This window comes from Engystomops pustulosus, chromosome 11 (assembly GCF_040894005.1).
Source record: "Engystomops pustulosus chromosome 11, aEngPut4.maternal, whole genome shotgun sequence".
Classification (NCBI taxonomy): Eukaryota; Metazoa; Chordata; class Amphibia; order Anura; family Leptodactylidae; genus Engystomops; species Engystomops pustulosus.
In genome coordinates this window covers 58,890,854-58,916,987 of record NC_092421.1, presented here as the reverse complement: position 1 = coordinate 58,916,987, position 26,134 = coordinate 58,890,854, and the positions used below count along the sequence as shown (strand labels likewise).

Genomic DNA, 26,134 nt, shown 5'->3' with positions numbered 1-26,134 from the left:
GCTACCCACTCAGCCACCGTTTCGCCCATAATCCCCATCCTGTGTATAAAGGGTAAAGTCCACACCACATGTAAACTCCTCACTGTTTCTATTCCATTCAGCCTTTACAAATAAACAACTGAACACAAACTTTGGTGCCAACATGTAAAGGTGCTCCGACCGCTCCTTCCGTCCAAGCGTAGACAATAAAAAATGATGCTTTTAATTTTTTGTCAACAGTAAGTCAGTTTCCTCATTGTTTGAAGGATTATGATAAGTTGTGGCAATCAGGTTCTTGTTCTGTATATAAGGAATCTAATGTCCACACCTACTCAAGCAGTCAACATGGAGACATCGACTATTGCACTTCTGTTGGCATGCCTCACCTTGAACTTTCCTACTGGTATAGGTGAGCATGGGTTTCAAATAATCCAACTATTCTGTATATTTATACAAAATATACTAAATAATGGGTAATCTAAACAATAAATCTATCTATCTATCTATCTATCTATCTATCTATCTATCTATCTATCTTTTTGTCTCTGTCTATGAATCATCTATCTATCCGTCTATCTATCTATCTCTATCTGTCTTTCTTGTCTCATCTATAAATTCTCTCTCACTTTCCATCTATAATACTGTTTTGTAAAACTTGGATGTAAATGATTGTCTTTCATGAAGTCTTTCCATCAGACATTTGGGTGGGGGGGCATTTATTATTGGTTTTCCTTCAGCTTTTTGGCTTTCTAACTTTTTTTTGCTGCGCCTTGTGCATCATATTTATGAAATGTTGGCACCACAATGTTGCTCCTTTTCCGATACTCTTTACGCGCAGCTTGGTAATCCTTACATTTTCCCTGGGCTTTTAGGTTCCTGACCCTTTTTAGGTGCAGTTTTTGGCACACAAATAGACAAACTAATAAATGGTCTACTAAGTTCTATTCCACCTTCATGAATGTGGAGTCTGTTCAGAACCTTTGTGGTTCATGCGCCAATGCATAAAGCCCTTGAGCCAAAATTGAAAATCCAAGTCTAACTTACTGCAGAATTTGTGCGGCAATCAGATATACTCTGTGCCACGCTTGATGAATGCCCCCATGTATTTGGTGAGACAGCCATCAGATTTAGGTTGACAAATTGAAGAAACTTTAGGGGGAATCTGTCAATGGTCTGAACATACAAAATTGCAGAGAGGGTTAGGTGAATTATTAATTTCCACCTTTGGGTATGTTGTTAGTAGCATCAGAACAGTGAAACATCAATTTATATTCCAGAATTGTAAAAGTCAGTTAGGGATATGTTTTCCCATTGCTTTCGCCTTGGTTCTTTGCACTGAACACAGCTCCTACCCTCTGCTTTAGGTGTCAGCAGCAAGGAACTAAGACTGTGAGAAAGTGGTTAAAGGACATCTACCACCAGGATGAAAGACTGTAAATGAGCTTGAGGGGCTTCAGGCTTCATTAACACCTATGGATCCTGGAGGCTGATTTTCATACAGTCCTTCATCCTGGTGGTAGATGCCCCTTAAGATCATGTTATTACTTTGGAATTATTTATGCTCTATAACTCTAGAACACTATATGGTTTTTCACATATACCTTAAATACGTTTCATAGCGTTTCAAATGTTGGATTGAGGAATCTTAACTAATTCTGATCTTTGTTCTTATAGTTTCACAGTCTACTTCACGTAAGTACAACCGTTTACACCTAAAACTGTATGTCCACAGATTTATAATCAACTTTTTCCACTTCCTATAGTGAACGCTATACTTATTCTTAATATGTACATACAAAAATCCTTTGACTTAAAATACTGAATTGTCTAACATTAAGTTATATGTAAGATTTGGATAATTGGGTAGAGCATCATATATGGTTATACAGGCGGTCCCCTACTTAAGGACACCCGACTTACAGACGACTCCTAGTTACAGACGGACCTCTCTGCCCGCTGTGACCTCTGGTGAAGCTCTCTGGATACTTTACTTTAGTCCCAGGCTGCAATGATGAGCTGTAAGGTGTCTGTAATGAAGCTTTATTGATAATCCTTGGTCCCATTACAACAAAAAATTTGGAAACTCCAGTTGTCACTAGGGCAAAAAAAAATTGTCTGTATCTACAATTATAAAAAATACAGTTTCAGCTAACATACAAATTCAACTTACGTACAAATCCAAGGAACCCATCTTGTATGTAACCCGGGGACTGCCTGTACTTATATTTGAGTCATAAATATCTTAAGCAAGATGTAAACAAAAGACTTGCCATAAAATTGTGTTAAAATTTTACATCTTAATGATTTTTGAGGTCCAAAGGAAACCCTACTCTTTACCAGAATATTAGTTTCTGTATTAAAACACTTTTAAATTTACGTTATTTTGGGAGAAAAACAAACAATACAAATAGCAATTATTTTAAGGAAGAACTGTTAGAACTATTCCCATTCTGGTGGAATAGTAGTTACATGACATAGACATCCATTTTTTTTAGCAGTTGTTTTCCAAGTTTGCCAACTCCATAAAATGGGAGGATGGGAAGTACAGCTCATTGTATTGTCCATGGAATTGTAGGATATAGCTACTAGGCTGTAGTATGGGACATCGATGCTGAACCTTTTAGAGGCCGAGTGCTCAAACTACAGCCCAAAACCCACTTATTTATCACAAAGTGCAGACACTAGAATTTAATAAACAATTTATTGCTCCCTGCTCTGGACATTTTTTATTGGCACCTTGAGGACAACTATATACAGGCAGTCCCCTAGTTACGTACGAGATAGGTTCTGTAGGTTTGTTCTTAAGTGGAATTTGTATGTAAGTCATAACTGTCTATTTTATAATCCCCAGCCAAATTTTTTTTGGTCTCTGTGACAATTGGATTTTAAAAATGTTGGGTTGTCATCAGAACCAGGATTAACACTAAAGCTTCATTACAGACGCCTGTGATAACTGTTATAGCTGTTTATTGTAGCCTAGGGCTAAAGTACAGTAAGTTACCAATTTCCAAAGGTCCGTTTGTAACTGGGGGTCGTCAGTAAGTCGGGTGTAATTAAGTAGGGGACCGCCTGTATATGTATTGTAAATTGACATTTGCTGATGACTGCATTAATTTCTCTTTCTTCTAGCTATACCATGTGGAAATACACGGACTGACATGTCAGGACAAATAAATAGTTATCGCTCTACTTCAAGTTTGTGTACATGGACAATTCAGGTCCCGTTTGGTGGTGTTGACCTCACTTTCAGTGATATATTGTGAGTCATTTCACATGTTCTTTTATTTTGCCTTTCTTATTAACACTGGTGACAACCATAACTTTTTTGTTTTCAAAACATAATATTTTTTTATTTTATAGATTTTAAAAAATGAATAATATTTCCTGCGTGTTACATGTTGTTAAAAAAAAAATTATATTGAGCTGATACTGTATAAAATTAACTTATAAAGTACCACCCGGTGCATACAATAATTTACATGTTCACTTAGTGACCAAAGTTCACCAAGAGGCAAAGCAAAACTTACATGTTAAGGTCAACATAATGGGAAGTCGCATATAGTTACATAACCCTATTCTTTTACCATACAATTGGAATGTAATGGAAAATCCCTTCTTTTACAGTATGCCATCAAACAGTAATGGAGTCTGCAATTTTGCGTATGTGACCATTTATGATGGATATCCTCGGAACTCAGTTGTACTTGGGAAGATTTGCCAGCAAACAAGTCAAGTGTTTCACTCTTCATCCAATGTCATGACCTTGGAGGTTGTTAATCCGAATTTAAATGGATATTTTTTCGTCAATTATAAATCATCCGATCTATACACTACAGGTAAAATGTGTAGTAATACATCAAGACACAGGTTTATTATTATTTTTTATCAATCAAATTTTTTAAAAAGAAGCTAAAAATTCTCTAGAACTGATAAAAAACTAAACAGTAAAAATCACAAACTTTATAGATATCGTCACGTTATCTATCAAAATATATAAAAACTGTTATTCCTGGAGGGGAACCCCATAATAGAAAATAAATGTCCAAAACTCCACTTTTACGCCATTTTACATCATGCTATAGGTTTGTCACCATTGACAAAGAATATGATGAGATACACTCACCGAGTACCTGTATGGCAAATTACCCGGGTATATAATCTTGGATTCAGTTTCAGATAAACCCAAGATATAATAATTGCACATACATTAGTAATAATCTTAAAAGGCTCAGAAACTGTCTGAACACTCCCTGCTGTTGCCTATATGAATATATATGAACCTGGGATGAGAAGCAGAGTGTCAACTCGAGACCCCCCAGGACAGTAGGACAGCAAAAAAAGAGGAAAAAAGCGCACACCTCGTATAATATTGCTAGAGAGAATATATGGATCGTATAATCAGGTGGTAGTAGCAAGACTCTCACCTGGAGTAGATGATGTATACACTTATCTGATGATTATGAGTCAGGCAGCCAGTCGAAAATATTCACGTTCATCCGAAGACCAGGATTTCGGTGTTGTGGGAGAAGCATGCACAAAGGCCTGAGTCGGGTGGTTGACCGGCGCCGTTATAACTCAAACGAATAGCAGGATGTATCCGAAGATACTTTTATTATGGACACAGCTACGCGTTTCGGCTCCGTACCGGAGCCTTCGTCGGGCTTAACATAAAATTCTTAAATTTCCCTTACGTCCCCATGACGGCCCACCTGGAGGATGACCCCTTGACCTCTGTAGGGACAGGAAGCAGAGAAGTTAAAAGGCCCCACCCCGGCATCCGTACTCCAGTGTCTTCCTGTCCCTACACAGGGCAGGGAGCAGAGATAGATCTCTCCTCACAGGCCTCCTCCAGGGGGACAGTGGGGGGAGCACAAGCTGCAGGCACGGGCCGACCCTTACCCTGCCAGTTCCCGGACCTCGCCTCGGCGCATCGCGCGTCCTCCCTGGCTCCGTTGGGATCTGTTGTGCCGGCTCTACCCCCGACTCCGCGTAGTTCCAGGGTACCCGGAAGTCGGAGCACGCGTGGTGGCTCCGGTCACGTGCTCCGACGCTTCATTTGAGAACTTCCGGTCGCACCGGAAGTGACGATTTGAGTCACTGGATGGCCGTAGCCGGATCACGTGCTGCGGCGCACGAATTACAGGGCTTCCGGTCGCACCGGAAGTGACGTTTGGGGGCTCGGCGGCGCCAAAATTTAAAAGTTTGGACGCAGGTAGTCACTCTGACTCTGAGGTCTAGATCGCCTACCACTACGCCGATAAGGTACTGTACACTAGGCTGATGTGTTAATGTACTTGATTCTGCATATATTGTACTGCTGTATGTGAATAAGCCCCCCTTACCTATGATTATAGGACCCATGGAAGTATCTATCTTTTCTAGCGAGGTCCTGGCCATGGAATCTTCTGTATCAGATCCCCTGTCTACAGGCCCTGTGAGTGTCTTATAGATTAAAGGGGCAGGGGCTCTATTCATATATATGTTATATCCCCTGTAAATACTAAGGCTGTCACTTATCTCTTGGCAGGAGCCGAAAGAGAAAGTGAGGAGCAAAGATCCCTCTAAAGATGGGAAGAAATCAGCCTGTCGTAAATGCAACATGTGCAATACAAGGCTTAATTCTAATTATAAAAAACCAGTATGCAAGGAATGTTTGGATAACCTTCTAAAAGAAGAGCAAACAGGCTTTAGGGAAGAGATACGTGCTTTCATTAAAGGAGAAGTCCAATCTTCTGTAGCCTCCTCCATAGCCTCACTTAGCCTCCCTGGGCCCCCACCCAAAAGAGCCCTAATATGTGCCTCAGAATCAGACCCTGACTCAGAGGATAATTCCTCCTTTAAGGATTCTCTAGAATTGGAGCCGTCCACTTCTCTATCCGCTTCAAAAATGGAATCCAGATATCTGTTTTCCTCTGACGACTTAGACCAATTGCTTAAAGCCATTCGTGATACTCTAAAAATTGAAGAAGTGGAAGAAGCTAGATCCATTCAGGATGAGCTGTTTGGCATCCTTAGATCCCAGAAAAAGAGAGTGTTCCCCATCAACGATACTCTCAAACAACTCATTCAGGAAGAGTGGAGAGATCCTGAAAAGAGGATTTCTGTGTCTAAGGAGTTCAGAAATCGTCTATTATTTGACGAAAATGATACTAAATTCTGGAATTCACCTCCCAAGGTTGATGTCCAGGTAACAAAATTAACAAAGCGCACTGACCTGCCCTTTGAAGACTCTATCCAGCTAAAAGATCCTATGGATAGGAAAGCTGACTGTTTACTTAAAAAAGCTTGGGAGTCGGCTATGCTTAATCTAAAAGCTAATGTAGCTACTACCTCGGTTGCCCGTACAATGTACTTCTGGCTATCTGAGCTGGAAAATCACATTAGGGAAGGCACTCCTAGAGAACTCCTGTTAGAGACTCTTCCAACTTTAAAGTCGGCTACTGCCTTTATTGCGGATGCATCTGGTGAATCCGTCAGGTTCTCTGCAAAAGAAGGAGCATTGTCCGTTGCAACTAGAAGAGCGCTATGGCTAAGGCAATGGTGTGGGGATTTCAGGTCAAAGTCCAAACTTTGCAGCATTCCATTTGAGGGAGAATTTGTGTTTGGTCCTGAACTGGACTCTATTCTGGAGAAGGCGGCGGACAAAAAGAAGGGGTTTCCTGAGGTTAAAAAACCACCCAGAAAACAGCCCTTTCAGGACTTTAGAGATCGGAAAAATTCATACAGAGGCAAAGGCAAGCAAGGGCGCTGGAGCCATCCGAAAGGAGGTAGAGGTAGAGGCTTCCTCCTTAGCTCCAGTAATTCAACCTCATTTGGGAGACAATGACGCCAGAGTGGGAGGAAGGTTACTAGGGTTCCTTGCATGATGGTCCCAGATCACATCCAACCCTTGGATTCTGGACATAATAAAGCAAGGGTACAAGCTAGAATTAACATCTCTTCCTCCCCAAAAGTTTATCCTGACCAGGCTGGGGTCTCAAAAGTTGACTGCTTTAATTTTTCAGGAAGTCCAGAAACTCATTCAGATGGATGTAATTACACCTGTTCCAGAAGAAAAGTGGAAGGGCGGTCACTTCTCCCCCTTGTTCCTCATCCAAAAGCCAAATGGATCCCACAGGATGATTTGCAACCTCAAAGGTTTGAACCAGCATCTCTTGTACAGGAAGTTCAAGATGGAGTCAATAAAGTCTGCAGTAACATTGATCCATCCAGGAGCCTACATGTGCACGATAGACCTGAAGGACGCGTATTACCACGTCCCTATCTACCTTCCGTCTCAAAAGTTTTTGAGGTTTGCAATAGTCTCACCACAGGGGAAGAAACTATGCTTCCAATACAGGTCTCTACCTTTCGGGATAGCATCAGCGCCAAGAGTGTTTTCAAAAATCATCATAGAGGTCGTAGCCTTCTTAAGAACACATCAAGTCCTGGTCGTTCCATACCTGGACGACTTACTCATAATAGCGAAAAATCGAGAAGAACTTATTCTACACCGAGACTTTACAATCCAAACGCTACAGAATCTGGGATGGATTATAAACTGGGAGAAGTCTGCCTTGCATCCGGATACTCAGATCCTTTTCCTGGGAACCCTCCTGGACCCTCCTGTGAACCAGAAATCTTATCTTCCCAGAGAAAAGTCAGAACGCCTGGTAGGTCAGATCAACGTTTTTCTCCATCGCCAGAAATGCTCGATAAGAGATGCTATGAAGCTCCTGGGGCAGTTAACATCTTGCATCCAGTGTGTCCAGTGGGCACAGAACCATACGAGAGTCCTGCAAGGTTGGATACTACAATCATGGGACAAAGATCCCCTACATCTGGACAATTGCATCAGCATTTCTCCTGCGGTCAAACAGTCCTTAGTGTGGTGGACCATTCCTACACACCTACAGAGGGGAGTTCCATGGCATCCTTGGCCCCTATCTATAGTCCAGACAGATGCAAGTCAAAAGGGCTGGGGTGCGAACATAGCAGGATCCTTCTTCCAGGGAAGCTGGCCTCCTCATATCCAAAGAATGTCATCCAACTATCGAGAACTGAGGGCAGTCCTGGAAACCCTGAAGACAGCCAGTCATCTTCTGGTAGGACAATACGTGAAAGTCCTATCGGACAACTCAACGACAATAGCCTACCTACAGCATCAAGGGGGTACAAGATCTCCAGACCTTTCAGACCTCTCGAGCGAAATATTCTCATGGGCAGAATTGAACATCAAGTCTTTATCGGCAGTTCATCTGAGAGGGAAGGACAACAAGGTGGCAGATTTTCTGAGCAGGAAAAAACTAGACCACAACGAATGGTGTCTGAACCAACAAGTATTCCAGCTTCTAACCCAGATGTGGGGAATACCTGTAGTGGATCTGTTTGCCACCAGGGAAAATACGAAAGCGGAACTTTTTTACTCAGTTATTCAGAGACCACCTCGAAGTTAGATGCATTCAGCCACAAGTGGGACGCTCCTCTGGCATATGCCTTTCCTCCTCTGCCTATAATTGCAAGAGTTCTCCGGAAAATTCAAAGAGACGAATCCAAGGTCATTCTCATTGTTCCCTTCTGGCCCAAAAAGAGCTGGTTTCCGCTCCTAAAGAAGATGGCTCTAGCAGAACCTCTAATGCTACCCATTCAGGAAGATCTCCTCCATCAAGGGCCGCTTTTTCATCCGAAGCCACAGGATCTCAAGCTCTCGGCCTGGATCCTGAAAGGAGCTTTTTGAGGGCAAAAGGCCTTTCGGACAAGGTAATCTCTACTCTACAATCCAGTAGAAAACCAGTTACCTAAGCTATATACCTGAAGATATGGAAGAAGTTTATTTCTTTCTGTGGTCCAGCAGTTCCCAATCAATCTTCTCCTAATATCTTACAGATCTTAGAATTCCTGCAAGCTGGGTTCGACATGGGCCTTAAGACTAGTACCCTTAAAGTCCAGATTGCAGCACTAAGTGTGTTCTTTGATTCATCCCTGGCGGATCATAGATGGATAAAGAGGTTTGTAAAAGCAACTGTCCGAATCAGGCCCTCAGTGAAACCTTCAGTAGCTCCCTGGGACTTATCCTTAGTGCTAAATTTTCTTACTGGACCTCAGTTTGAACCAATTGAATCTGTAAGCCTTAGAAACCTTACCTTGAAAACTGCCTTCTTAATTGCAATCACTACTGCAAGAAGGATTGGCGAGATTCAGGCTCTGTCTATAAATGAACCTTATTGTTTAATTTCAGATGACAGGATCATTTTAACGCTTGACCCAAACTTTGTCCCCAAGGTTTGCACAGCTTTCCACCGAAACCAGGAAGTGGTCCTACCTTCATTTTGCCAGAATCCAAGAGCCGCTAAGGAAATCAGCTGGCATTCCCTGGATGTAAGAAGAATAGTACTCAGGTACATGGAAGTCTCTAAGAGCTGGCGGAAGGACTCTAATATTCTTCTCCAATTCCAAGGGAAAAACAAAGGGAAGAAGGCCTCAAAATCATCCTTATCCAGATGGATAAAAACCGTTATCAAAGAGGCTTATGAGGCTCTGGAAATGGCTGTCCCAGATACCATAAAAGCCCATTCCACAAGAGCGATGGCTACCTCCTGGGCTGAAAGAAGAGGAGCCACAATTGAGCAGATATGTAAAGCGGCTACCTGGTCTTCTTCTCTTACCTTCGCTAAACATTACAGATTGGACATTCCGAATAACATGGACCTTTCCTTTGGGAGAAAGATACTACAGGCCGTAGTCCCTCCCTAAAAAATAATTCATCTGGTATATCTCCAGGTGGGCCGTCATGGGGACGTAAGGGAAAAAGTGAATTAGTCTTACCGGTAATTCCATTTCCTTAGTCCACCATGACGGCCCATATATTTTTTCCCACCCTAGGTATGTGATTTAATTTATTTAAAATCTTGCTTGATTTAATTGTTTGTGCATATTAACAGGCAATAAATCGGGTTGCATCCAAGCCGGTGTAGTTATTTGGTAGACACTGGAGTACGGATGCCGGGGTGGGGCCTTTTAACTTCTCTGCTTCCTGTCCCTACAGAGGTCAAGGGGTCATCCTCCAGGTGGGCCGTCATGGTGGACTAAGGAAATGGAATTACCGGTAAGACTAATTCACTTTTTTTTTGTTAAATTTTATGTTAAGCCTGACGAAGGCTCCGGTACAGAGCCGAAACGCGTAGCTGTGTCCATAATAAAAGTATCTTCGGATTTATCTTGCTATTCGTTTGAGTTATAACGGCGAGGTCCACCACCCGACTCAGGTCTTTGTATATGAATATATTACAGGTAAATCATTTATTAAACTATTTATTCTTTGTTTACTTAGACTGTCTTGTCTGATATTATTATATCCCTCTGCTGTTATTGTCCCTTTACACACTAGCGATCTGCCGAGTGAGAGTAAAGCTGGACTATGAGTCATTAGAGGTAATTGTGTGTCACAGTCAAAGGGAAATTTTTGATTTATAATGATATTATAAAGTAAATCTGAAATTTCCCCTTGAGTGTGACACACAATGACATCTAATGACTCAGTGTCGGGATCTCCTATCTCCCTGAAGATTGCTAGTGTGCGACTGACAGTCCAAATAAATAATATCTACTAAGTGCAGGGAAAGATTAAGCTGTGAATATACATGTAGGCAGCAACAGGTAGGGTGCACAAATTATACATAGTCTGTATAGTCAGTGAGCCGCCTTCATTCTGTATAGCACAGGTTAAAGACGGCTTTTGCATAGCAATGGACATTTACAGAACAGGGAAGGGGAAGCTTTTAAGATATGTTATTAATCAAAGGTTAGAAAATCCCCTAATAAACTAAACTCAATTGGACTTTTGAGGATTCCCTCCTATTTTAAAACTCATCTGTTAATCTATGAAAAAAATCTCCTCTAAAGTCATATAAAAATTAGCTAAAAAGAGTCATTTTATGTCTTACATGAAAAAGGCTATAAGGGTGGCATTGTTTCAGAGCAACTAGCAGCATGCTTAACACCATGAGGTCATTTTAAAAATAAGAATCTGATCTTTCAAAATGGGTTATGGATCTCTGTGCTACAGAACTGAATACATAGTCTATAGGTATTGGCTCTTGCAGGTAAAATTTACAGATGTACCTTTACCACATAGAAACACAATACTGTACAGATTAGTTTTGAATGATTGGTAATATTGGTAATATTTTTTTTTAGATTTGGGCTGGGGTTCCAAAACCACCATTAATCCTCAATCTTTCCCTTAGTTATCTATTAAAGCAATTGTATTCCATTAAACCTTATAGAACAATATATGGTTAGATTATTTGAGCTTTGATTTGAAGTTTTAACCTTTTTGTAAACAGGGACACATTTTTTTTCCAGCGAATGATGGGGCTGCACTTTAGTCTCCATCACCTTATCTCATCCCTAACTCCAACCAATATAATTCCTCCTTTCCCACAGCCCCACTTCTATAATGCAGCCCCCTCTTATGATGCTAAATTCCTTCACCCCCTTATAATTTCCACTCCCTTTTCTGCAGCTCCCTCCTAATAGTTGCCATTTTCTTTAGCCCCTCCTTATAGCATCCCCTTTTCTACAGTCCCCTCCTTAAAATGTCCCATTTTCTTTAGCCTCTTCTTATAGCGCCCCCTATCCTGTAGTCCCCTCCTTTTCTGTGGCCTGTCAAGAAGGGGGCATTGGAAGGAGGGGCTATAGAAAAAAGAGCATTATAACAACCCTATTTCTCTGGCCCACAACTTTGTTGGCCCCGTGTCTGTAGCCCTCGATGTCTGTTCCCCAAATGCAGCCCACCACCCAAACCGTCTTCTTTTCGCTGACCTAACAAAAACATAACAAAAGATCCCTTCACTAACCTTTCCCCACTCCCCAGAAGCAGCACCTCTTATTTTTCCTGCGGCTGCTGAACACGGCCCTAAAGCCGGATGTCGTCACATTACATCTGCTGGCTTCAGAGGCGTTATAGTTACAAGGTTTTAATTTTTTTGCTTTTTTTTCTTCTTGTGCTTAGAGCCTACTTCATCCATTGGTACGTATGATACATTTGTTGGCTAAACTAATAGTCCTTAGTTATACTGAGACACTTGTACTGTATTTTACCATTGTCACGTTTATACTTTTAATATTTAGACAAATTTTTTTTTCTTTTTCTTTTATTTTTATGTATATAGAAACTACTACCAATGGTAGGTGGAATTTAAGTCCTTGTATTTCTGTTTTTTGGCTTATTTCACTCTCTCCTGGCTTTACTCTGGCTCATCTGCTAGTAATTTCTCTGTATAAAGTTTCTTTCATGCTAAGCTGGAATTTCCTGACATAGTCTCCTCTTCTTCTATTCTTGACTTTACTGATCCTGTTATATTTCTATGGATTGTGTCTAAGTGACTTCCCTGGTTTTATACTCTGACCCCCTATACAGGCTCTGAACTTTGCTGTAGGGACACCATTCTATTGCTACCTGTTGTAGTAGTCATTATATAAGTAATGGTTTATCCAGTAAGGAAGATACTATACATTATGCTCTATTTTAAGAAGACAATGATTATTAATTAATATCTACACTTATGGAGGCTTTGCGCCAGTTTGTCGGTTTGCATGTTCTTTCTAGTGTAAATTCCTTACACAGGTTTTTAAGAAGTATCTGCGCCACAATGGGGCGTTCCGGTGCTCAGTCGGACCGTGTGCCAGATTTATAATGCAAAGTCCGACAGAAATGTGTCATGCGCCCCTATGTTGAAGGTGCACCCAAAAGAAAGTTGGTGAACTCTGTCTGACCAGTGCAGGGAAGCGCCAGATTCAGAGACAAGTCATTTTTATAAGTTGATGGTTCATCATCACTTCAGATTCTCATGTCTTTGGATTTATAAAACATGGAACTACGCTTTCACTTTCAGATGAAGGATGAGAATAAGTTACAGACACATAGATAATGGTAGTTAAGACATTTTCTATAAAACCCACTTGTATAGGCACCGGAAGGCATGATCCCCCTCCAGCCTCTTTGATTGACTCATCTCTGGCAAAAAAACCCTGACTTTTTTCACCTCTTTTGCGTATGAATTTTTGAGGTGGCATTTCATAGGATGAGTTTGTGTAATGGCCAAACTAAAAAATGGATAGCAAGAACATTAGAAGGTATAATATATAAGTACCACATAGGCCATTATACAGTTCAAGGGTGGCAATATAATAAGAAGCATTAAACAGTGGCAGTCACATGAAGGGGGCTGGCTATATTAAGGGTGTGGGGTTGTAATTAAGCGTGGAGGCCATACAGGTATAAGGGCATTTGGTAAGTGCCTTCTGTGATACAGATTCATGATGTAAACAGCTCTTATAGTAACTGATTATTATCTCTCAAGACAAAATCCAATATGGCGGCTGCCACGTGCCACTGCCATTTAAATCACTCATAAAACCATGATCTGTGCCAGATAATTAAACATTTTAAAACACCCTCATTTACAATCCATCTATGTCAAAAGAAAAAGAACTAATTTAACCCCTTAACGATGCATGATGCATAATTACATAATGCAGTTGTGCAGTTGTTAAAAACTGATCTGTTAACCTATAAAAAAAATAGATATGTGAATTAGCTGAGAAGAGTAATTTTTTTGTCTTACGATGAGTCATCCTGAGTGGCTGGAAAAGCAGCTTTCTCTCAGATGGCTATATAGCACCTAGCATCATACACATGGTGTAATTTTAAAGATAAGAATCTCATGTTTCAAAACAGGTGATGGATCCGAGTGGTACAGAAAAAAAATTAGAGACATAGTCAGGTTTTGGATCTTTACCTGCAGCTTTACCTGTACAACATAGAGCCACAAGCCTGATGGGTCTACAGCAAAAGTGGCTTTGATAATAATTTTTTTTATTGTACTCAGATGAGTTTTAATTTAAAGAATACAACTATACTCACTGGGTACAGTACTGGGTATCGCTGATAATCCAGGTATATAATTCTTACCGGTGGCATATATCTTTTTTTAATCATCTTAAAAAGAGAATACTTTTTCTTTGTTACAGCCTCCCCATACAAAATTTTTTTTTTGGATAACGGAAATTACTGTGATGTGGCTAGAAATAAAGTACAGGCGGTCCCCTACTTAAGTACACCCAACTTACAGACAACCCCTAGTTAAAGACAGACCCAGGGCCGGCGCCAGCTGCTGGGAGGGCCCACTCGTGGTGAAACCCTCGTCCCAAGCAGCCGGGTTGTGCCGGGTGCTGGCGCCGTAAAGCATGTGCGATCGGGCCGAGGGTCGCCCCCTGTGCGCTAGCGTCGCGTTACGAACGCGGCGCTAGCGAAACCTGTGATCGGGGGCTGAAGCGCTGTGAGGCTGCTGGAAGAAGATGGAGAGGGGGAAGCTCCAGATCTGAGCAGAAGGCTGAGGTAAGTATTTATTCTTTTATTTTGAATGGTCACACTTACTAGAATAGGGGTTGTTAGTAGAGATGAGCGAGCACTAAAATGCTCGGGTACTCGTTATTCGAGACGAACTTTTCCCGATGCTCGAGTGCTCGTCTCGAATAACGAGCCCCATTGAAGTCAATGGGAGACTCGAGCATTTTTCAAGGGGACCAAGGCTCTGCACAGGGAAGCTTGGCCAAACACCTGGGAACCTCAGAAAAGGATGGAAACACCACGGAAATGGACAGGAAACAGCAGGGGCAGCATGCATGGATGCCTCTGAGGCTGCTTAATCGCACCATTATGCCAAAATTATGGGCAACAGCATGGCCATGACAGAGTGACAGAATGAAGCTAGATAGCATCTAAAACATCCAATAATTGACCCTGACACTATAGGGGACGGCATGCAGAGGCAGCGGCAGCAGGCTAGAGTGTCATGGCGACATACCCTAAATGGACTCAGGCTTCAAACCAATGGGTGGCAGAGAGGAACCAAAGGAGGTGAGCAAGAAGCGCTCAAATAATATCGGTACATGATAAAAGTTTGCCAGTATATTTTGTGGATTACACAGCAGGGTGGCGACAAAGTTAACATGGAAGCCATGAAAACAACCCAAAATTCTGCCTGACACAGCTCGTTTGATAAGGGGACCATGTATGGAGGCAGTGAACTAGTAGTAGATTAAAGGTGCTGCAGTTAAAACTATGTTAGTTGGATCTTGGCATGGAGCTGGCGCTCCGCTGCCAGGCGAGCTTTCGCCAATCCAAGCCCCTGTCTCTAGGCTACTCCCCAAACAGCACTTCTAAGAACCTTTTGTATAAGATCAAGTGTAGTAGCGTTCTTATAAGTTTGGGATATGGCGGGTGAGGGGAATGTAAACAGATGCGCAAGAAGCGCATGATGCGCATGGAGCTGGCGCTCCGCTGCCAGGTGAGCTTTCGCCAATCCAAGCCCCTGTCTCTAGGCTACTCCCCAAACAGCACTTCTAAGAACCTTTTGTATAAGATCAAGTGTAGTAGCGTTCTTATAAGTTTAGGATATGGCGGGTGAGGGGAATGTAAACAGATGCGCAAGAAGCGCTGAAATAATATCGGTAAATGATAAAAGTTTGCAAGTATATTTTGTGGATTACACAGCAGGGTGGCGACAAAGTTAACAAGTTTGATGTGGAATGCCCTGTATTAGCTCTTGGGCAGTGTGCCTTTTATCGCCTAGGCTCAGCAGTTTGAGCACCGCCTGCTGTCGCTTAGCGACGGCACTGCTGCTGTGCCTAGAGCTACCGACTGATGGCGCCATGGCCACGGATGGTAATTCGGAGGAGGAGGAGGTGGAGGAGGGGTGGGAGGAGGAGGAGGTATACTAGACCTTTGAGACCTGGACCGAGGTAGGCCCCGCAATTCTCTGCGTCGGCAGTATATGACCAGCCCCAGGGTCAGACTCGGTCCCAGCCTGCACCAAGTTAAGTGTAGTAGCGTTCTTATAAGTTTGGGATATGGCGGGTGAGGGGAATGTAAACAGATGCGCAAGAAGCGCATGATGCGCATGGAGCTGGCGCTCCGTTGCCAGGCGAGCTTTCGCCAATCCAAGCCCCTGTCTCTAGGCTACTCCCCAAACAGCACTTCTAAGAACCTTTTGTATAAGATCAAGTGTAGTAGCGTTCTTATAAGTTTAGGATATGCCGGGTGAGGGGAATGTAAACAGATGTGCAAGAAGCGCTGAAATAATATTGGTAAATGATAAAAGTTTGCCAGTATATTTTGTGGATAACACAGCAGGGTGGCGACAAAGTTAACAACTTTGATGTGGAATCCATGAAAACAACCCAAATTTCTGCCTGACACACCTCGTTTGATAAGGGGACGATGTATGAAGGCAGCTATATGGACGACTTTTGGAGGTAGCAATGGAGACAACGTGTGGAGGCTGCTATGGAGACAATTTAATTTGGATAGTGCCTGTATGTGGCAGTCCAAAAAAGTTTTCAAACCAGAGGAGCAGGTAGGTGGCCCTCAAGAAAAATGAAATAGATTGAGTGCCTGTATGTGGCAGTCCAAAAAAGTTTTCAAACCAGAGGAGCGGGTAGGTGGCCCTCCAGAAAAATGAAATAGATTGAGTGCCTGTATGTGGCAGTCCAAAAAACTTTTCAAACCAGAGGAGCAGGTAGGTGGCCCTCCAGAAAAATTGAATAGATTGAGTGCCTGTATGTGGCACTCCCAAAAATTGTTTAAAACAGAGGACCGGGTAGGTGGCCCTCCAGAAAAATTAAATGCATAAAGTACTATAGCTAGAGCCAGTGGGCCCTGTCAAAAAATAGCCAGTTTCCTCTGCTTTACTGTACAAAGAGGAGGAGAAGGAGGAAAATGAGGAGGAGGAGGAGTGGATAAATTATTCAGGTTGAGCTTCCTTCACCTGGTGGAGATTGGAAATTATGAGAAATCCAGGCTTTATTCATCTTAATAAGCGTCAGCCTGTCAGCGCTGTCAGTCGATAGGCGTGTACGCTTATCGGTGATGATGCCACCAGCTGCACTGAAAACCCGCTCGGACAAGACGCTAGCGGCAGGGCAGGCACGAACCTCCAAGGCGTACAGCGCCAGTTCGTGCCACATGTCCAGCTTTGAAACCCAGTAGTTGTAGGGAGCTGTGTGATCATTTAGGACGATGGTATGGTCAGCTACGTACTCCCTCACCATCTTTCTGTAAAGATCAGCCCTACTCTGCCGAGACTGGGGACAGGTGACAGTGTCTTGCTAGGGTGACATAAAGCTGGCAAAAGCCTTGTAAAGCGTACCCTTGCCAGTGCTGGACAAGCTGCCTGCTCGCCTACTCTCCCTCGCTACTTGTCCCGCAGAACTACGCACTCTGCCGCTAGCGCTGTCAGAAGGGAAATACTGTTTCAGCTTGTGAACCAGGGCCTGCTGGTATTCATGCATTCTCACACTCCTTTCCTCTCCAGGGATGAGAGTGGAAAGATTTTGCTTGTACCGTGGGTCCAGGAGAGTGAACACCCAGTAATCGGTGCTGGAATAAATTCTTTGAACGCGAGGGTCACGGGATAGGCAGCCTAGCATGAAATCTGCCATATGCGCCAGAGTACCAACGCGTAAGAATTCACTCCCCTCACTGGCCTGACTGTCCATTTCCTCCTCCTCCAACTCCTCCAACTCCTCTTCTTCTGCCCATACACGCTGAACAGTGAAGGACTCAACAATGGTCCCCTCTTGTCTCGCCAACATTCTCCTCCTCTTCCTCCTCATCCTCCTCCACCTCCACCTCCTCCGATATGCGCTGAGAAACAGACCTAAGGGTGCTTTGGCTATCAACAAGGGAATCTTCTTCCCCCGTCTCTTGTGACGAGCGCAAAGCTTCCGACTTCATGCTGATCAGAGAGTTTTTCAACAGGCCAAGCAGCGGGATGGTGAGGCTGATGATGGCGGCATCGCCACTGACCATCTGTGTTGACTCCTCAAAGTTACTCAGCACCTGACAGATATCAGACATCCACGTCCACTCCTCATTGTAGACTTGAGGAAGCTGACTGACCTGACTACCAGTTCTGGTGGAAGTTGACATCTGGCAGTCTACAATCGCTCGGCGCTGCTGGTAAACTCTGGATAACATGGTCAGTGTTGAATTCCACCTCGTGGGCACGTCGCACAACAGTCGGTGAGCGGGCAGTTGGAGGCGGCGCTGCGCTGCCCTGAGAGTGGCAGCATCTGTGCTGGACTTCCTGAAATGCGCACAGATGCGGCGCACCTTCGTGAGCAAATCAGACAGATTGGGGTATGTCTTGAGGAAACGCTGAACTATCAGATTTAACACATGGGCCAGGCATGGCACATGTGTCAGTCTGCCGAGTTGCAGAGCCGCCACCAGGTTACGGCCGTTGTCACACACAACCATGCCTGGCTTCAGGTTCAGCGGTGCCAGCCACAGATCAGTCTGCGCCGTGATGCCCTGTAATAGCTCTTGGGCGGTGTGCCTTTTATCGCCTAGGCTCAGCAGTTTGAGCACCGCCTGCTGTCGCTTAGCGACGGCACTGCTGCTGTGCCTAGAGCTACCGACTGATGGCGCCATGCCCACGGATGGTAATTCGGAGGAGGAGGAGGTGGAGGAGGGGTGGGAGGAGGAGGAGGCATAGTAGGCCTGAAACACCTGGACCGAGGTAGGCCCCGCAATCCTCGGCGTCGGCAGTATATGACCAGCCGCAGGGTCAGACTCGGTCCCAGCCTCCACCAAGTTAACCCAATGTGCCGTCAGCGATATATAGTGGCCCTGCCCGGCAGCACTCGTCCACGTGTCCGTGGTCAGGTGGACCTTGTCAGAAACGGCGTTGGTCAGGGCACGGATGATGTTGTCTGACACGTGCTGGTGCAGGGCTGGGACGGCACATCGGGAAAAGTAGTGGCGGCTGGGGACCGAATACCGAGGGGCGGCCGCCGCCATGAGGTTGCGAAAGGCCTCGGTCTCTACTAGCCTATAGGGCAGCATCTCCAGGCTAAGCAATCTGGAGATGTGGACATTAAGGGCTTGGGCGTGTGGGTGGGTTGCACTATATTTGCGTTTCCGCTCCAGCGTCTGGGGTATGGAGAGCTGAACGCTGGTGGATGCTGTGGAGGATCGTGGAGGCGACGATGGGGTTTTTGTGGCAGGGTCCTGGGCAGGGGGCTGACTATCAGCTGACACAGGGGAAGGAGCAGTGGTGTGCACGGCCGGAGGTGAACGGGCTTGTTGCCACTGAGTGGGGTGTTTAGCATTCATATGCCTGCGCATACTGGTGGTAGTTAAGCTAGTAGGGGTGGAACCCCTGCTGATCCTGGTTTGGCAAATGTTGCACACCACAGTCCGTCGGTCATCCGGTGTTTCCTTAAAGAACCTCCAGACTTCTGAAAATCTAGCCCTCGCCGCAGGAGCCCTCGCCACGGGAGCTTCACTAGTTGACACATTTGGCGCTGATGCACCAGCTCTGGCCCTGCCTCTCCGTCTGGCCCCACCACTGCCTCTTCCAACCTGTTCTGGTCGAGGACTCTCCTCTGTCTCAGAAGCACTGTGTTCACCCGGCCTATCAACCCAGCTTGGGTCTGTCACCTCATCATCCTCCGATCCCTCAGTCTGCTCCCCCCTCGGACTTCCTGCCCTGACAACAACTTCCCCACTGTCTGACAACCGTGTCTCCTCATCGTCGGACACCTCTTTAGACACTTCTTCCACTACGTCAAGAAGGTCATCATCACCCACAGACTGCGACTGGTGGAAAACCTGGGCATCGGAAAATTGCTCAGCAGCAACCGGACAAGTGGTTTGTGACTGTGGGAAGGGTCCAGAAAACAGTTCCTCAGAGTATGCCGGTTCAAATGCCAAATTTTCCTTGGAGGGGGCAGACTGGGGGGGAGGAGGCTGAGGTGCAGGAGCTGGAGGAGTGCCGATTTCGGTGACATGGGTGGACTGCGTGGAAGACTGACTGGTGGACAAATTGCTGGAAGCATTGTCGGCAATCCACGACATCACCTGTTCGCACTGTTCTGGCCTCAACAGTGCTCTACCACGAGTCCCAGTAACTTCAGACATGAACCTAGGGAGTGTAGCTCTGCGGCGTTCCCCTGCTCCCTCATAAGCAGGTGGTGTCTCACCCCGCCCAGGACCACGGCCTCTGACCCCTGCAGTAGTTGGACGACCACGTCCCCGCCCTCGTCCTCTACCCCTAGCCCTCGGGTTAAACATTTTTAAAATGAGAGTTATAACTTGTTTTTTTTTGTGTTTTTTAGTTTTTAAAACCAAACGATGCTATCCTATTGCTATGGCTATTTTCTAGCCAAGTATGAAAGCACACTACTATGCCAGATGAGATGACGCTGAGTTATTAAAAAAATAAACGTAAAATAAAAAAGGAAATGGCAGACTGTGCCTAATTGAAATCCAACCCCTAATAAATTTTCCCACTTCGGTCTTTGCAATGGATATGTGCGTCACTAAGCGCAAAACACAGCGGTCGCAAGTCTCACTACAAATTGCTCACAATTTGCTAGTAGATGCACTGCAGCAAGTACAGCCACCAGCAGATCAACCAGAAATCAAATATATATAACGCTACTGTAGGCGTAAGTAAGCCGTTTGGATTCTCCTATGGCTATTTTCTAACCAAGTATGAAAGCACACTACTATGCCAGATGAGATGACGCTGAGTTATTAAAAAAATAAACGTAAAATAAAAAAGGAAATGGCAGACTGTGCCTAATTGAAATCCAACCCCTAATAAATTTTCCCACTTCGGTCTTTGCAATGGATATGTGCGTCACTAAGCGCAAAACACAGCGGTCGCAAGTCTCACTACAAATTGCTCACAATTTGCTAGTAGATGCACTGCAGCAAGTACAGCCACCAGCAGATCAACCAGAAATCAAATATATATAACGCTACTGTAGGCGTAAGTAAGCCGTTTGGATTCTCCTATGGCTATTTTCTAGCCAAGTATGAAAGCACACTACTATGCAAGATGAGATGACACTGAGTTATTAAAAAAATAAACGTAAAATAAAAAGTAAATGGCAGACTGTGCCTAATTGAAATCAAACCCCTAATAAATTTTCCCACTTTGGTGTTTGAGGTGGATATGTGTGTCACTAAGAGCTAAACACAACGGTAGCAAGTCCCCCTGCAAATTCCTCACAATATGGTACTAGCTGCAAATAAAAAAAAAAAAGTATAACGTTATTGTAGCCCTAAAAAGGGCTGTTGGGTTCTTGGAGAATCACTCCTGCCTAACAGTAAGCTAATAGAACACCCTAACGCTTTCCCTGACCAGCAGCAGCTCTCTCCCTAGCGGCATCCAGACACAGAATGATCCGAGCAGCGCGGGCAGCGGCTAGTCTATCCCAGGGTCGGCTGATCTGGCCAGCCAACCACTGCTATCGACGTGTAAGGGTACCACGTCATGCTGGGTGGAGTGCAGAGTCTCCTGGCTTGTGATTGGCTCTGTTTCTGGCCGCCAAAAAGCAAAACGGCGGGAGCTGCCATTTTCTCGAGCGGGCGAAGTATTCGTCCGAGCAACGAGCAGTTTCGAGTACGCTAATGCTCGACCGAGCATCAAGCTCGGACGAGCATGTTCGCTCATCTCTAGTTGTTAGTAATGAATGGGACATGAGGAGGGGGATGTATGTAATCCATGTGGGGAAGGGGGCTGTATATAATGTGAAATCTGATGAGGGGGCTGCATATAATGTATTGGGGTCAGGAGGGGCTGCATATAATGTATTGGGGACTGCATATAATGTATTGGGGATCAGGAGGGGGCTGCATATAATATATTGGGGATCAGGAGAAGGCTGCATATAATGTATAGGGGGCTGCATATAATGTATTGGGGGTCAGGAGAAGGCTGCATATAATGTATTGGTGGTCAGGAGGGGGCTGCATATAAAATATTGGGGGTCAGGAGGGGGCTGCATATTATGTATTGGGGGCGAGGAGGGGGCTGCATATTATGTATTGGGGGCGAGGAGGGGGCTGCATATAATGTATTGGGGGTCAGGATGGGGCTGCATATAATGTATTGGGGGCAACGAGGGGGCTGGGCTGTATATAATGAATCCATTCCGTTACGCAAGTTGACTGCAAAGGGGCCCACTGAGGCTCTGTCGCCCAAGGGCCCACTGAAACCTGGAGCCGGCCCTGGACAGACCCCCTTCCCCCTCTGGTGAAGCTCTCTGATTGGTTTACTTTATTCCAAGGCTGCAATGATCAGCTGTAAGGTGTCTGCAATGAAGTTTTTTTGATAATGCTTGGTCGAATTACATCAAAAAATTTTTAAACTCAAATTGTCACTGGGGAAAAAAGAAGATTTATCTGGAATTACAATTATAAAATAGACAGTTTCGACTTGCAAATTCAACTAAAGAACATCCTATGGAATCTATCTTGTGCGTAACCCAGGACTGCCTGTACCATATTAACCCTCCGGTAATATTTCTTAGAATATTATGTATTATATCAAGATTGGGGTTTTTTAAAAATACAAAGATGTGAATGCTGTTTTAAGGTTGAAATGCTGAACCAATCAGAGTCCCGAATCAGTGTTCAATTCTAAAGAAATTTTTTTGGTCGAAACCAACGGAAATGATCTCCGCACTAGTACAATTTGGTTCTTAGTGGTTAGTGGTTCCTAGTCATAGTGGTTCTAAGTAGTTCTTAGTCATAGTCTAGACCAGTGGTGGCGAACCTATGGCACGGGTGCCAGAGGTTGCACTCCGAGCCCTTTCTGTGGGCACCCAGCACAGAATTTACCAGATAGGACTCAATGCTTCCCCCTTCAGTCCAAGACAGCCCATGGTACGCTCAGTGCGATTTTAAAGTGACACCTACTTGGCTGCCAGGACTACAGGAGGAGCGAGAAGGTGTGGACACAGATGGATTATCTTTGGAGTCCCTGGATTCTTCCTGCTCAGGGGAGCCTGGAAGGAAGCTACAATCCAAATGTCTCCTGCTTTCTATTGTATTGGTGTCCTCAGGACGCCAATACAACTGAAACTTGTGATACAGCAGAGATCAATAGGTTACTACTTAAAATGTCATGTTGGGACTTTGCAATGTAAAAATGGGTTTTGGTTGTAGTTTGGGCACTCTTTATCTAAAAGGTTCTCCATCACTGGCCTAGACTATGAGTAAGAATCATGCTTGGTCGAAAGGCGGCAGATTTTTTTCAGTTTATGCTACCATAAACTAAGAACCATCCTTGGTGGAAACACATGATATTTTTTCCATTTATGGTACCATGAACTAAAAAAACGCTTCAAATGTTTTCTGTTTATGGTACCATTTTGATGATTTTGACAAGATGAAATAAAATGAAGTTTTAACCATTATTTTCATGCATGCATTGCCTGCTTGCTGGATTCCTTCTCTTTCTGTACAATATACAGTATGCTATATTTTACCAATGCCATCATTATGTTTTAAAAATGATTTATAGTTACAAGGTTTTTCTTCTTTTCTTTTGCTTCTTATAGAACCCGCTACTCCCACTGGTAAGTATGACCATTAGTTGACATACACATTTATCCTAAAACCTTAGTAATGCTGAGACAGAATGCTGTTATCTTTTACTGTGGGCAGGTTTATTTTTTATTATTTACATAATTTTAAGAAATAAAGCTTTTTTATTTACTTTCTATCTTTATAGAACTTACTTTTACGGAAGTTAGGTATAATTTAATTTCTTGTTGCTTGGCTTAATCTGCTCTCCTGGCTTGATCGTGGCTCGTGATTGTAATTGGCTCTACTTGTAATACGTCTGCATGCAATTTGACTTTTTTGCAAAATCACCAGGCCTTTCCTGGCATAGTCTCATCTCCTTATACTCCCTCCTTTACTGCCCTGTCCTGGAGTAGTGTCCAAGTGGCAAGACTTGGACCCATATTTAGGATTTGGACTGTTCTGGAGGAAAACACCCGTGCTGCTTCCTCTTGTTGTAGTCAGTAAGCCTATGGTTCGGGAGCCCGATGTGGCTGTTTTGATGGCTGCATCAGGCTCACAGACGAATCTAATAAATAGTGATTGGCGCGGTGTTCATCTAAGACACACACATCTATGATCACTGGATGTGTGATCCAGGTGCCGTTGCTGCCAGCATCATTGTTTGGGTCATAGAGAGGAGTGGACACCCAATGCCAGCGTTCATTCCTCTCTATGACCAGCGGTGCTTGGGTCATAGAGAATAGCAAGGGAGTGACAAGGAGCCAGCTGCAGGGAGCATAGATAGGTTAGTATTTTTTTTGCTGAATACCTATCTACATGGGAGGGGGAGACATGTGCTGTGGCTACCTATCTACTGGGGGGCATATTTAAATTGTATGGCTCCCACAGAAATACACTTTGAATTATGTGGCATTCATGGATCTCTCAGCCAAAAAGGTATCCGATCCCTGCACTAGGAGGTTTGTATCAAAGCTTGTTCAACTATTGTATGTGCAAGGCCATGAATTTTAAGTTTTTGGCTCCTTAACACAAAGTGGGTTTTTCAGCTTTGAACTGGAGTTTTATATGTGCTCTTGATGGGGTTAGTATGGGTAAAGCTTTAAAGGACACATCTGTACATGTATTATAACAATTAACTTAGTGGAAATTGATGTATGTGTGTTACGGTATGAGGTATGTATGATTTATTTAACCAAGGCCTGAATTATGGTTTATTATTTACTGTATAGTTACCTGTTTTTCCTTTTTTTTCTACTGTTTTGTTCTGTAAATAGAACATTTCAGTACCACAGGTATATATATGATACGGTTGTTGGCTTTCTGAATTATCTTCATACCTTATTAAAACTGAAGTTGTTATACAATATTCTGTATTTTACCATTGTCAGGTTTATAATTTTAATAATTTAAAAATGTTGTAATAATCTACTGGTAATTCATCTGCTTGAAGTTTGTGTTTTTTCTACACTCACCAGCCATATTCCCCTCTTCTTCGAGTCCTGGATTTATTGTCCTGGTTCTGTCCTACTTCTATGTGTGGTGTATTAGTGGCTTCCCTAGTTTTAGATTTTGACCCTCTGTCTGGGATCTGGACATTGAGTTGCTACCTCTCATAGTAGTCACAGTATCACTGATGGTTAAATCAAGTAGAGCAGTAGATGCTGATGCATGATACCAAAAGTACCATGTAACAGGTACCAATGGTACCAAATGTTGATGCATTTATACAGTGTGCTTTATTTTACCTGGTTTGCATTTTTAATATTTAATAGAGGCAAGGGACATGGTTAGAGGAAAATGTCCCCAAAATGACTTCCAATATTGTTGCAGCTAAATATAAAAGTTAATCCATGAATTTCCCTACAATACAAAGAAAACCATTAAAGGGAACCTACCACCACAATTCTACCTATAAAGGTAGAACGGGTGGTAGGTGGATGTATGGGACGTGAGGATAGCCCTTTTTAGAGCTATTACTCACACGGAACTCCCAATTTTATTCCAAAAGGTAAGGGCGACAACACGTTTCGCGTTCAGCTCTGGAGGGTTCATTAAGTCTCATTAGGTCTATATCCTTATGTTTATAGAGCCAACTACTACCACTATATATGATATACTTGATGGCTAACTACATTATCCTCATGGCTCACTGATACTGATGCATTAATACAGTATACTTTATTTCATCTGCTTTATATTTTTAATATGTAAAGTAACAACATTTTTTTTCTTGCTTTCTACCTTTGTATATCTAGTACCTCCTTCCACCACTGGTATGTGTTATACATTTAGTATATTTCTCTTTTTCTCCTACCTTTGTAATATTGAATTGTCAGCTTTATATCTTGTATTATTTTTCTTTTGTATTTTCATGCCTTTAGTTGGCGTCAGGACAGATGCTCGTAAGTATAATACATTCAATGTCTAGTTGAATATCTTGCCTTTGAAATATTGAGGAATTTATATAGAATGATAGATAATTTCTTGCTTTTTTCATAGTTGCCATCCAAAAGGCCATAATTTTTTTTCCCATTAATATAGTTGTATTGTGGGTTGTTTTTATGTCGTTGTTAATGGGTCATGTCTGGTCTGAGTCCTCCAGATTAACACTTTTCAGTGAAAAATATAAAACAATACCAACGCTACCACACGATTAATATATTAAAAATTGGGAAATCATTAAGAACAGAACCCAATGTCCACCCAAGGGGTAGAAAATGATTAACTGCCCGGCACTCTCAACAAAGAACGAAACTTGTTTATGATGGAGGAATATATTCAGTG

At 43.4% G+C, this 26,134-nt stretch overlaps 2 protein-coding genes across 3 annotated transcripts in view; both read left to right on the top strand.

The window, feature by feature from the left end:
• Nucleotides 1-251: 251 nt before the first annotated feature.
• The window catches only part of LOC140105392 (scavenger receptor cysteine-rich domain-containing protein DMBT1-like), a 60,627-nt gene continuing 34,744 nt past the window's right edge, over nt 252-26,134 (top strand). Inside the window, exons 1-9 of the mRNA XM_072129326.1 lie at nt 252-388; nt 1,654-1,671; nt 3,109-3,238; nt 3,604-3,815; nt 11,972-11,989; nt 12,132-12,146; nt 23,383-23,400; nt 25,606-25,623; nt 25,732-25,752. Of these exons, the coding sequence (XP_071985427.1) occupies nt 298-388; nt 1,654-1,671; nt 3,109-3,238; nt 3,604-3,815; nt 11,972-11,989; nt 12,132-12,146; nt 23,383-23,400; nt 25,606-25,623; nt 25,732-25,752 (541 nt within the window). The 5' untranslated portion in view covers nt 252-297. The remainder of the gene's footprint in view (nt 389-1,653; nt 1,672-3,108; nt 3,239-3,603; nt 3,816-11,971; nt 11,990-12,131; nt 12,147-23,382; nt 23,401-25,605; nt 25,624-25,731; nt 25,753-26,134) is intronic.
• Nucleotides 6,833-10,066, top strand: LOC140105393 (uncharacterized). Of its 2 annotated transcripts, none has more exons than XR_011850569.1 (2): nt 6,833-8,966; nt 9,241-10,066. XR_011850569.1 is itself a non-coding variant. In XM_072129327.1 (2 exons), the coding sequence occupies exon 1, from the start codon at nt 6,842-6,844 to the stop codon at nt 8,693-8,695; it is 1,854 nt and encodes a 617-aa protein (XP_071985428.1). In that variant the 5' UTR covers nt 6,833-6,841; the 3' UTR covers nt 8,696-8,718; nt 8,845-10,066. The 2 variants fall into 2 exon arrangements, 1 of the variants encoding a protein (XP_071985428.1); XM_072129327.1 differs by having other exon boundaries at nt 6,833-8,718; nt 8,845-10,066.